Genomic DNA, 13,648 nt, shown 5'->3' with positions numbered 1-13,648 from the left:
GAATTTCATATGCTGCTCTGGGTCGTACTGTTTTTCTAAACATGTGTTGCATTGCTCAGAATGACTTATTTCTTAAAAGGACGTTGCTGTGGAGACCTGGTGGCCTCGTGGACATGGAAATCAGACTGGGTACAACATGACAATTCTCTTTGCTCTGGATGGAGGCTTAAAAATTGAAAAAGCAGCCAAGGTAAGTAAATAAACTATTTTGTGAAAAGGAGACTATTCCTTGATAAAATAGCTACACTGAGATTTGAAAGAAAAGTAGTAATTATCAGAATTTATGATTCTACCACCCAGAGTAATGAATGGCATTCAAAGTTTCTGGGTGTGTCACTGTGGGTTCCCAAATGGATCGAGCTTCTATTTTGGCCATAGTTTCTGGTGCTTCACACTCTCTCTGTGTTTTCTTTCTTTCTTAGTGCTAGGGTTTGAGCCAGGACCTCAGACCACATCTTGGCCTAAACACCAACATCTCAGGGCAGTAACAACAAAAATAACTTCTACTTACTTCTTCAGCCATTTGTCTTCACTTTCCAAACTGATGTGCTTCTGCCAATGTGTTCTAAGGTTTCCCTCCTGCCCACTTTGGGATCAAACACTTAGAAATGCAAAGAGCTGCATTTTCTTAATTAATTTGCTATAGGTTAAGTCGTCCCTTCAAGTGCCATTTCCTTATGTTAAAACAGGGTAATTAGAATGATATAACTCGCTTCTAGGTAATTAGAATGATATAACTCGCTTCTAGCCTATCACAGGCACAGTGTATAAATCACAGTAAAAACAATCCTTTCCTAGAGTTTTCCTTCACCTGATGTGGCCCTTTGTTGTCTCTGGTTGATGGAGGTCGCCCTGTGATACCACCTCTCACAATGGATGTCACCTCTCCTTGGACCCAGATGGCATCCTGAGTGTGGAACATACCCTTTGCTTTTTTGTTTAACTGTGCTACATATTTCTACGAGAGTATGAATGTGTGTGTGTGTAAGCATGCGTGCACGCGCACACACACACGCATACACAGCATGTTTGAGGACAACTCTTGGGCTTTTTTTCTCACCCTCTTGGCAATGTGTTTGTGATCTCCCACATGCTGGTTTATTGTGTGTGGTCTTCCTAAAAAACGTGAAAAGTAATGAGTCACCCAAGCCCACTACAGAGCAAAAAGAGCTTCTGTTTGTGGTGCCCCATTCCTTTTCATTTAGGCTTACTGTGGTTGTACCATTGTTCACTCTGTGTGAAGAGGCCAGCCTTTGAGCATTGGAGAGATGACGTGTCACCCCTCTTTTCCCTCACGCGTAGGTGTGGAGTGTACCCTTTCTCTATGGCTTCTATGGAGCTCATGATTGTGGATGTGTATTCATTCGGTTACCTCTTGGGGTCCTATTGTGTTTTGGCTGCTATGCTCATGATAATACATTGTGTTCATTTCTTTCTGAGACCTTGATAATGCTAACAATTTGCTCGGGAGGTGACTTCACTAAGTGAGCACTTATAATAACGGTCGATAAGCTTGCTAGAGAAATAGAGAACTTTGAAGGCAAGCCGGGCATGGTGGCACGTGTCTGTAATCCCAGCACTTGGGAGGTTGAAGCAAAGGAATCAGAGTTTGAGGCCAAGCAGGGCTATCTAATAAGACCCCCATCTCTAAAGGGGAACTTTAACACATCACAGAAACAGAACTAAATAAGGATTTGAACTGGATTAGGAACATGGAAAGCAGCAAAATATTGATAATTGTAGGTGTGGTAGGGGAAGACACAAAGAGGACAGAACCCCGAGGAAGTATAACAAATAAGGATGCGGAAGAGAAAAGTCTGTAGATACATCTACACAAGGAATGGTCAGAGGTAGAGAGTCACGGGGTAGAGGTTTGTGGCGCCCAAGGGAGAGTACACCGTGCTCACAAGCAACATCCATTGCAAAGGTGCTCCTGAGAGAAAGACACTGAGAAGGCTCCTCTGGGGCCGTGAGGAGGTCACTGCTTGCCTTGACCAGCATGGAAACCAAACTGTGAGGGTTCTTCTAACCATGACTGCAGTCAAGACAGTGGCTATGGCAGCTACTAACACCGCCCTGTCTGACTTCACCACAGTGTGACGGTGGCCAGCTGTGGATCAGGGCCTTGTCCACATATAGACATCTGAGCAAATAAGTGGATGCATTGATGTACTAGGGACAAAAGTTTGCATAATGGTTGGTGTATGTAGTGTGCTGGCTACTTCCACACCTTTGTGACTGAAGGACCTGAGAGAAAGCGTGAGAGACAGAAAGGTTTACTTTAGCTCGTGTGTGGTGGTCACTGGCTCGTGTCCTGGAGTTGGTTCTCTTCTTCCAACACTGAGGTCCTGGGGACCCAAACTTGGCCATCAGGTGTGTGCAGTAGGTACCTTGATCTGCTAAGCTGGCTCACTGAGCCATTGACTGTTTCTGAATGATAATCATAGTTTGCTTTTTTCGGGATGGCAAGTCACTTTGTTGCTGTTTCTCTTTAACATTTCTCTCCCTGCAAAGTAACTAATTTTGCTGAAGGCTCTTTGTATTGTCTCTGGTTGTCAAGATTGTTCAGTTAAATTATTGTCGGAAGGCCATAAGACAATGGAAGCAGCCAATTAGAACTTGTGTTTCATATTCCCAAGCCAGATGCGGAAGATTGCCACTAGCTGCTCTAATTAGAAAAGCGATTGGGAGTTCTTCAGTTTTTAAATGTAAAATACACTCCAGTCCTTCCTTTGAGTTTTAAATCCCCATTTTCATCTTTGCTGTATCCTAGGACAGAAAGGGAACACGACACCCATGGAATTCTTCCTTTTTCTTTCTGAGTGCTGTTCAGAATTCTCTGAAGACCTCACTAGCTCCCAGGCAGACAGCGTAGAATTCAGAATAACCAAGGCATGTTTCCACACAGAGTTCCCCGAGGCTGTGCAGTGTTTTCTCATGTATTAATTTCCCCAGTGTTGTCAGAGCAAATTCTGACAAACTGGATTGCTCAAAACAGTGAGAATGTGTTCTCTCACAGTGGCAGATTTGGCAAATCCAAACCAAGTTGCGTCTGGAGCCAGGCTTCCCTATAGACTTGTTGAAGGCCCTTCCTTCCCTCCTACCCCTCACTGCCAGAAGCCCTCCTTTTCTTTTCTTTGCTCTGTAGATGCCTAACTCTAGTTTCTGTCTCCTTTAATATATAGCTCTCTCCACCTCCCTCCCTGACTACCCCCCCCCACCCCCATCTCTCTTTCGGTCGAAAGTTCGTGCGTTTTTGAGACAAGGTGTCACTATGTGGCCCAGGATGGTCTGAAACTTACATCATTTCTGAGTGTTGCTCAGAATTCTCTGAAGACCTCACTATAGCTCCCAGGCAGACAGTGTGGAATTCAGACTAATGAAGGTGTGTTTCCACACAGAGTTCTGAGACTGTGTAGTGTTTTCCCGTGTATTAATTTTCTGCCTCCCAAATGCTGGGGTCACAGGCACAGGTCGCCATGCCCACTTCCTTATCTGTTGGGTTAGAGCTTGGTATGACCTCATTCAAACTCAACGATTGATATCTTTAAAGCATTACTTCTTTTTCTTTTTTTAAAGATTTTTTATTGGATACTTTATTTATTTACATTTCAGATGTCATCCCCTTTCCCCATCCCTCCCCCAGAAACCCCCTATCGTATCCCCCCTCCTCCTTCTTGCTTTTTTTTCTTTATTAGTATTTTAAGTTAACATACAAAGTACTGGGTTTTATTACAGCATCCTCATACATGTGTCATTAGAGTTCTGATTTGTTTCCCTCTGCCCCTTCCCTTTCTTCCTCCAGCTAGTTTCCTCATCTGATTTCCTGTCACATGTATTCTATCACTCTCCTTCCTCATCCTTTTTTTTTATTAGTAACTTTTTTTAAAATGTTAATCAAAGGCTTTATAAGTTTGGTAATGCTCAATAACAAGATGCCCATACAATCAGAAGTGTAACCTAATACCCAACCTAGATATACCAACTATCTTTGACTGGTGGAGACACACGAACATGTCCCCCCACCCCACCCCACCCCACCCCGTCTCCTAGCTCTTCCTCTCATTCCCCCCCCTCCTTTCTCCTCCTCTTCTTCTCCTTATTCCTCCCACTTAGCTCCTCCTACATATCACCCTTCCTGTTAAAATAAAACTTTTCTCTCAAAATACAATTAGAGCATAACTATACCAATTTGTATCAGTAAGGTACGAGATAGACCTAATACCCAGTCCAACATTTTGTTGACTAACCAGAACCTCTGTCATCTCTCCTGACTAAAAGACTTAGTTCTGAACCTGGCTTTTTTCTTGACTTTAAAATGAATGTCAGATGAAAACCATCCACTCAAGTCTTTTCTCTCAAAGTAAATAGCCAGGATTGGCTATGAGATTATAAGTCTTCAACCCCATCAGAAATCCAGAATGACTAAATTAACTGAAATTATGGGAAACACAAAGCATAGCTTCTAAAACTTAGCCAATTTATAGAGACCACTGAACACCTGGACAGTCCCTATACTACAAAACGTTGGAGCATCCGATCTTCAGCCTTCTGGCTCAGGATCATATGACAGACATAGTAATGCAGAATTATTAAGGGCTGATTACTCTGTCTTGGCAGATATAATCAGTCGACTATTCCGCAAGTGTGTCCTTTTCTGGACAGTGATTTGTCTGTGGATGAAAAGAGGCAGTCCTTGCCTAGTGGCTGTCTCATCACAACTGGAGTAACTCCAAAGATGCTCAATTTCTTCTTAGAATCCAAGACAGGGAGCTGTCAGGAGCAGACATGTCTCTAATCAAAATGAACCTTAATGAAGAAATGTTTGTAACATCAATTCTGTGGACTTCTGATGCTTTCAAACCAACTATCCATGTAAGGCAATCCGGACTGTTGTCTGTTAACTCCTCTCAGCTATTTCTAAATAAAATATAGAAAACACCCTAAAAATAAACTCAGAGCCATGAATTTGCTATAGGCCCTTAACTCACAGGCTAACTATCTTGAATCAGTTATAAGAGTTAAAGAAGGACTGGGTCTAAGCCTTGTATTCCTAAATGTGTTATATAGGTACAATGTCTATGAGAGTAACAATATTAATCTCACTTTTATATCAATAAGAAACTCGTACCAATGAAAATCTTAAATTTGAAATGAAAGTAAATTTTGTACCATTTAAGAAATTATAACTTCAGCTTAATAACAATTATACAGATTTCTACCAATAGGTTATGGCTATGCAATAAATTCTAGCTATTCCTCCCTGTTCCCACAAAACCACTACTTTTCCCTAGAAAGACAGCCCAATATTAACCACCTCAGTCCCCAAGCCCAGGGAATAGGGGTGCCGACTCTTCATTAACTTCTTCAAGCTGGTTACGGGCATTGAGATATTAGAAGAGGGGCAGGGGAAAGAGTAAATTGTTAAGCCTCTGATGTCTGTGTCTTCACTGCATCTAGCTGAAATTCTAGGACATCAGATGTTCAAGCAGGTCTGCTCAGCTTGCTTGATGAGTAGATACACCAAGGCTGTGTATTTTGCAATATACAATTCTCAAAACAAATTTTAGTATCAAGGTAATTTTTTGTTTGAATTCTGGAATCTAATCTTCTGGCAGCCTGCCTCTGTCATGTCTAATCCATATACTTCTGGGAGTTTCTATGAGGGTGTGCTCCCACCATCCTCCCATTCCCACCTCCCTGCTCTCGAATTCCCCAACACTAGGGAATCCAAACTTTCAGGCACCAAGGCCTTCTACTTCCACTGATGCCTGATAAGGCCACCCTCAACTACCTACACAGGTGGAGCCATGAATTCTTCCCTTTGTGTTCTTGGGCTGGAGGTTTTAGAATGGCTAATCCAGCTTGTTTCTTAGGATCACTTGCTTGAAAAATTGTTTTCCAGCCTTTTACTCTAAGATAGTGTCTGTCTTTGTCACTGAGGTGGGTTTCCTGTATGCAGCAAAATGTTGGGTCCTGTTTACGTATCCAGTCTGTTAGCCTATGTCTTTTTATTGGGGAATTGAGTCCATTCATGTTAAGAGATATTAAGGAACAGTGATTGTTGCTTCCTGTTATTTTTGTTATTAGAGGTGGAATTATTTTTGTGTGGCTATCTTCCTTTGGATTTGTTGGAAGAGGATTACTTTCTTGCTCTTTCTAGGGTATAATTTCCCTCCTTGTATTAGAGCTTTCCTGCTATTATCCTTTGTAATGATGGGTTTGTGGAAAGATATTGTGTAAATTTGGATTTGTCATGGAATATCTTGGTTTCTCCATCTATGGTAATTGAGAGTTTTACTGAGTATAGTAGCCTGGGCTGGCATTTGTGTTCTCTTAGGGTCTATATGACATCTGTCCAGGATCTTCTCAATTTTATAGTATCTGTTTGAGACGTCTGGTGTAATTCTGATAGGTCTGCCTTTATATGTTACTTGGCTTTTTCCCCTTACTGATTTTAGTATTTTTTCTTTGTTTTGTGCATTTGGTGTTTTGATTATTATGTGACGTGAGATATTTCTTTTCTGGTCCAGTCTATTTGACTTCTTGTATGTTTATGGGCATCCCGTTCTTTAGGTTAGAGAAGTTTTCTTCTATAATTTTATTGAAGATATTTATTGGCCCTTTAAGTTGGGAATCTTCACTGTCTTCTATACCTATTATCCTTAGGTTTGGTCTTCTCATTGTGTCCTGGATTTCCTAGATGTTTTGTGTTAAGAACTTTTTGCATTTTGCGTTTTCTTCAACAGTTATGTCAATATTTTCTATGGTATCTTCTGCCCCTGAGATTCTCTCTTCTATCTCTTGTATTCTGTTGGTGATGCTTGCATCTATGACTCCTGATTTTTTTTTCCTTAGGTTTTGTATCTCCAGGGTAGTCTCCCTTTGTGATTTCTTTATTGTTTCTACTTCCATTTTTATGTCGTCGATGATTTTGTTCAATTCCTTCACCTGTTTGGTTGTGTTCTCTTGTAATTCTTTAAGGGATTTTTGTGTTTCCTCTTTAAGGGTTTCTACCTGTTTACCTGTGTTCTCTTCAAATTCTTTGAGAGTGTTATTTATGTCCTTCTTATAGTCCTCTATCATCATCATTAGAAGTGATTTTAAATCTGAATCTTGCTTTCCTGGTGATATGGAGAATTCAGGACTTCCTAGTGTGGGAGAACTAGGTTCTAATGATGCCAAGTATCCTGGGTTGCTGAAGCTTACGTTCTTGTGCTTGCCTTTCGCCATCTGGATCTTCTTAGTGCTACCTGTCCTGTTTCTGACTGGAGCCTGTCTTTCCTATTATCTTGGTTGTTCCAGAACTGTGTGGGGTGGGTGTTACTACTGGGGTTAGAGCTAGGGCCTAAGATCTGCTCAATGCTTGGGGGCATACAGGAAGGAACCAGTGCTCCTGGCCAGGAGTGAATTCCTGGGTCCAAGTGGGTCCCAGTTATTCCCTGTTGGGGGTGAGTGTTGCTGTCTCCTTATCTAAGATACTGCCCAGGTTAGAGCTCCTGGGAAGCCTGCTTCCTCTGGGATTTGTGAGATTGGGTGCAGAGCTGCCGCCCGGGATCTGCTCAGTGCTTGGGCCCAGCCAGAAGCTAAAGCATTATTTCTAAATAAGGTCCAATTTTGGGATTTGAGGTAGACCTGACGTTTGGGGACACAATGCTTAATTCTCCTTGTCAAAAGCTTAAAGATTGACAAACTGGCTGTTGTCAGTGGCTTCCTCAGTGTTCTGTGAGAGCAGTTTACCCAAGTACATGCAGTAAGTTTACGTACCTTGCTTTATTGTCAAATTTTGATTATTACTATGTTTTGGGAGTTCTAGAAAATGCCAGTGATAAAATACTGTTTCTCCCACATCTGTTGCTGGGCTAAGGTTTTTACATGTGGGTGATCACTCTTGAATATGTGTGGAGAACTGGCTCTGGCTGTTTCTGATTACTGATCCTTTAGTAAATATTAGTTATACATGTCCGTTTGTTTGGAGAACTCCAGTGATATAGTATCCCTGGTCTCATGGATACTCCTTTGCATATGTTTCTTAAGAAGTTTTTAAAATTAGATTTGTCTGCTTTATTTTATTTGTGAATGTTGGGACTGCATGCAAGTATGTATAAGGAGAGGGGTCAGAGGATGGCATTGTATCCCCTGGTCCTAGAGTTATGGATGGTTGTGAGCCACCGCATGGCTGCTAGGAATCAAACCTGGGTCCTCTACAAGAGCAAGGAGTGCTTAGCTGCTGAGCCATCTCTCCAGACCCATATCATTCTTTTTAAAGCAGTTACTCTGCATGAGCTTGTGTTGAAAACAATTGCTATCTTCAGTCATTGCCTTCCTATCAAGTTCTTTCATTGAAATATAAAGCTGGCTCAGGGTGCTTACCAGGCAAGCATGAGGCCCTGCCTTTGATTACCAGCACTCACATAAAAGCTGGTACCCATGTCTGTAATCCAAATGATGGGAAGGCAGAGACAGGATATCTTTAAGCAACTGCATCCATGTTTCTTAAACTCTCTGCTATCGTCCAAGGTAAAAATGCTAGCAAAACCAACAATCACTGTGGAGGTCATACAGAGGTAGAGCTATCAACCCCCAAACTGATCTCTGCTGCCTGTCGCGCATCCTGTGAACCTGGTGGAACTTGTTGTTTCAGGAGCATTTCTTCAGATGTGAACCTCTCAGAACTTTGGAAACAATTCATTCTTTCTAACCTTAACTCATCAATGGAAAAATTCTATTAAGTCTAGAAGTTCCTCCCTCAGTGAGATGTTCACTGTGGACTTGGGGCAGAAGAGGGACACAGCCCGAGAACTTAATCTGAACTTGACATGGACTTAAAAGAAAAAAGGTAGACATTGCAATTCAGTTCAGATTTTGCACTGGTCTGCATGAGTTGTTCTTTCTGGATTTATCTTTTTCTTGTACTTTCAGGTGTGGGCCATCAGACAGAGTATATTTGGTAATATACACTGTCTTGGACCACCAAGTTTAAGCTGCTTCTTTGAAATTAGTGCACGGGGAAATTTGGTAGAAACAACTTACTCTGTAACAATAAAATGGAAGGAAATAGATAATCGCTTGTAAGAGAAGAGTTGGCATGGGGAAGAGTATCGTGAGAAATAACACTTTATGCACATAGGATTACTGAATGCCCTGGCCATTGCACCAGGAACTAGACACCAGTTCTGAATTGGTGGACCAGAAAATCATTTCTGTTTACTCTCACTCAGCTCTTCTCTAATTTTGTAGAAGAAATACTTGAGAACTTATTTATTTTAATTTCAGAATCATTAGCAAGTTGTTGGGATGGATCAAAAAAGAAAGAAAAGCCAGGAATGTCTGTTGAACTTACCGCTGTGTTTAAAATTTTCTCATCTCTTTGACTTCACTTGAGAACATCTCTAAGACTGACAAAAGGACTTTTTTCTATTGGCTGTGACATGGCAAACCTGGTAATTAATATATATCTCCAGAGAGCAATACTGTGGTTTGAGTCTCAAATATCCTCTCAGGCTTATGTTTTAAACACTAGTTCTCCATCAGATAATGCTCTCCTGGGAGGCTGTTGGCCCTGGCTCTTGGTCACTGGAGGCGAGCTTTGAGAGACTCATGCCATTTCCAGTTCTCTCTCTGTTTCGTGTTTGTAGTACAAGATCTGAGTTCTCAGCTCTCTGCTCCAGCCACCATGCAACAGGTAATGGTTCTGGAGTTGAGGGAGACATTTTCTTCTGTTGACCATGCTCCTGTAATTAGCCCTTCACTGACGCCCCTGTAAGTAACCCTAATTAAGTCCACTGGTTTACCTCAAACAAAATGAAATGGTGTAATTATTCAAACAAAGGCCAAACAGACTATTGTTACTATCTACATGTCATGCAGGGCACATCATTTATGCCATTTTATTGTTATAACCAAGTCCAGCTTTGTCACATAGAAAAGGGAGGCGTTGAAATGGTTGTTTGGTATCAGATACATACAATGCACATCTGGCTAAAACGTGATCGGATAACTCTGCAGGTATGGGAACACCAACCTGGTGGCTTCCGTTTGTGCTGTTAGCAAGGGGGCAGTGAAAGGAAGGCCACTTGTCTTACAGGCTGGAGCTTTTTGTGGAGACCAGGCAATCCCTCCACTCCCACTCTGTGGTCCTTTTCGGTGCAAATAACATGGTCTTTATGTCTACAGCTCAGAGTGGTAGGTCTGAACGGAGTTAGGATGGCACAAGGTTTGCTAAAGTTTAGAAACAAGCAGTTTTGTTGTTAAGAAAAAAATTCCGGACAGCTTCGTAAGTATCCGCTTACACACAGCTGAGAAGTGGCTCCAGACTTGTGAGTCACTCTGTCGTCTGATCAGCAAGAGAGAGGAATGTGAGGCTTGTGGTATTTGCTTATCAGCCATGAGCTCTTCTGGCCTTTGGTCTCCGTATCCAGAGCCCCATCTGGAGGACAGCACTGAGGTTTCTGCGAGTTTGAATCTAGCATTTCTGTTTTAACAATGAAGCCATAGCTGCCATAAGGGCTCTTACCTGTCATCCTAGCACTGAGGCAGGGGGATCAAGAAGAGATCAAGGCCAGCCTTGGCTACGTAGTGAGGTCAAGGCCAGTCTGGGGCTTTGTGAGACCTTACTTCAAAAGACAAAACAGAACAAAATAAAGACAATTTTTGTGAGCTGAATTTAACTGCTGTATGAAGCAGTTAAAAAATCTGATCAAGTGATGAGTTTATAGAACCGTCAAGAAGAGACAGAAAAATTCGAATGCTAAATTTTAATTTTAATTTTATTTTAAAATTGGGGCTTGGTTCAGTGGCTAAGAAGTGTTTGTTGCTAGAGGACTTGAGTTTGGTTCCCAGCACACACACTGGGCAGCTCCTAAGCCCCAGGAATTCCACCTCCAGGGGGTCAGATGCCCTCTCCTGGATTTTGCTGGCACTCACACAATAATCCCTACCCACTGCCCCGAAATAAAAATTACATAAATCATTTAGAAATCTAAACTGCTTGATTTTACATTTAAGTTTTTTTTTTTTTAAATATTTACACCCCTCCCCTACTTTTATAGCATTTACTTCGCTGGGCTGTTTAAAATTCTTTTGTCCCATCAGCTGACGAAAGGCTGTTTTCAAAGGCCATTGTATCCTGGGAAATAAAATACCTGTTGCAGAAGGCTTTTGTGCTGCTAGTCAAGGGTGCCAGGGAACATGAGGACAGTGACATTCATCCTGAGGGCACCGGCCTTTAAGATGACCAAGTGCCAGAACAAGGTGGCTGGTAACTGCAGCTTCCCCCCAGAGCAGTGGCTCTCAACTTTCCCAATGCTATATGACGCTTTAATACAGTTCCTCATGCTGTGGTGACCTCCAACCATAACACTATTTCAGAACTGTAACTTTGCTACTGTTATGAATTGTAATGTAAATATCTATTTTCCGATGGTTTTAGGTGATCCCTGTGACAAGGTCATTTAACCCCAAAGGGGTCTTGACCCACAGGTTGAGAACCTCTTCCTCAAAGGTTCTTGGGTACTTTGAGGCATCCTTTTGTTCTTGCTGGAGGGTTGTACTACAGGGGTTGGGGGGATAGATAGAGATACTTCTTCACAGGAAAAATATCGAAAGGTATTGTGTTTTATAGGTAATACTATTTGTAATATTAATAGATAGTAAGAAATAATTTGTTTCCCCTACATTAGTCATCCTCAAATTTATTTTTGACATAGAACTATGTTATGCTTTCAAAAAATATTAAACATTATGCTATGCTTATGTTTCTGTGGGCCATAGTTTAGCATGTTAAGTATTGAAGCTGAGAGTTAGATAATTTACTTATCCATTAGAAATCACCATCAGAAGTTCATGGTATAAACTTCTAAAGATCCATTGATTCCTTCTGTAAAAAAAATATAGTTAGGAAATAAAAAAATTGGGCGTGAATAATAACATCATTTTTTATGTTTGCAAATCTCTAATATTTTAATGAGGAAGATGAGGTTCTCATTACATCTGCATATAATCAGTTTGCAATGTTGTTTTGGAAAAATACTCTGACCTCACAAAGATAATATATATTTTATGTATTATTCATATTTAGCTGGCAAGGGAGAGACGACGTGAATGGTCTTTTCAGATAGTTGTAGACATTATACTAGAGTTTAACAAACGCTGGTTCCTGGGGATGGGCAATGGGACCCTGGTTTGGTTTCCGGCATGCTATGGATAGCTCCAGAGGATTTGGTGATCTTGCCCATTTGGATGCTTGCACTTACTTACTCATACTCCCACACAGACACACACCCATACACCTAATTACAAATTTTTAAAAGCAAGTATTTAAAAAGTAAAACCAGTAAAAGTTAGTTTCTTAAAGTTAGTTGGACTGTGAATTAAAGGCATTTCAATGCCCTCTTGATTCATCTGTTAGAACCCTCCCTGACCTTTACTTACGATGGAGTCTACTCGTGTGTGATACAGTAATTTACCACAGGAGCTATTTGAAAAGTACTGCTTTCCTGAGGATTATGAATCTTCCCAAAGTTGAAATATTCCCACCTGTGGTAGCACAGTCACATGCTTGGTGTTTTCTCCGATGTCATCTGAGATGTCTGCTGAGTATTGGATGCTCTAAAGCTCAAGGTGGTAGGTACAAGTCTTCTTAAGCCTTGTTTTTCTCTTGAATTTGATTATTGGCCTTAGATATTGACAATGTATACGTCATTCACTTTTAAGGAGATGCCTCAAAGCTGAGTAGCTGTAGTTGTTGATCCACTGCTCAGTTAAATAAACGTGGCATTTCCGGAACTAGATGGTTAACTCTGCTCCCTGCTCAGAGGGTGGCTCAGGTGCTCTCCCCCTTAGGATATTCTTGGTGCGGTGTTCTGTGTGTGTTCTTCATTTTTGTCTCATGAATATTGAAATGATATGTACTCGGCCCTTGGGGTTTGTCTTGGTTACTTTTCTATTGCTGTGAAGGGACACCATGACAACGCAACTTGTAAAAGAAAGCATTTAATTGAGAGCTCTCTTATAGTTTCAGAGGGTTAGTGCATGACTGTCAGGGTGAAGGGCAGCAAGCAGGCTAGCATGATGCTGAAGCAGTACCTGGGAGCTTACAACTTATTTGAAAGTTGGGGGGGGGGGGGAGAGAGAGAGAGAGAGAGAGAGAGAGAGAGAGAGAGAGAGAGAGAGTGTGTTTCGCCTAGGCTTTTGAAACCTTCCCAAATGGTTCCACCAGCTAGGGACCAAGCCTTCAAACATATGAGCCTATGGCAGACATTCTCATTCAAACCACCACAGGGGTTTATAAAGTTAATATATTTTCTGTTTTGCCAAGGATTTTCTCATGTGAAATTGTTATTTTTCTTTTTTCTTGTTATTGTGTGACAGTACATGGAGCAGTGATTCCCAGGGCAGTTTAGAGGTACTGCCGTGATTCCTAAGGCAGCTCAATGCCACCTATGTCTGTTTTTGTAACATCTGTGCAGATATTAGCACAGAATTGATAGGTAACTCTAAGGGTCACACATCATCTTGTACTTTGAAAAGTTCAATACTTCTTACATTTTGGTGCCAACAATTTTTATAGTAGATTGTGTTCGATGTATTAATCCGACAACAAGGACAAAATATAACAAAATACAGTTCTATTAACACCCAGGGACAG

At 41.3% G+C, this 13,648-nt stretch overlaps 1 protein-coding gene across 1 annotated transcript in view; it reads left to right on the top strand.

Moving 5' to 3' along the window:
• The window catches only part of Manba (mannosidase beta), an 87,487-nt gene that overhangs the window by 36,343 nt on the left and 37,496 nt on the right, over positions 1-13,648 (top strand). Inside the window, exon 7 of the mRNA XM_028760483.1 lies at positions 80-190. Coding sequence (XP_028616316.1) covers positions 80-190 — 111 coding nt within the window. The remainder of the gene's footprint in view (positions 1-79; positions 191-13,648) is intronic.

Source organism: Grammomys surdaster, unplaced genomic scaffold (assembly GCF_004785775.1).
Source record: "Grammomys surdaster isolate TR1022 unplaced genomic scaffold, NIH_TR_1.0 126531, whole genome shotgun sequence".
NCBI classification, from domain to species: domain Eukaryota; kingdom Metazoa; phylum Chordata; class Mammalia; order Rodentia; family Muridae; genus Grammomys; species Grammomys surdaster.
The sequence above is the reverse complement of the archived record's forward strand: the minus strand, read 5'-3'. Positions and strand labels throughout refer to the sequence as shown.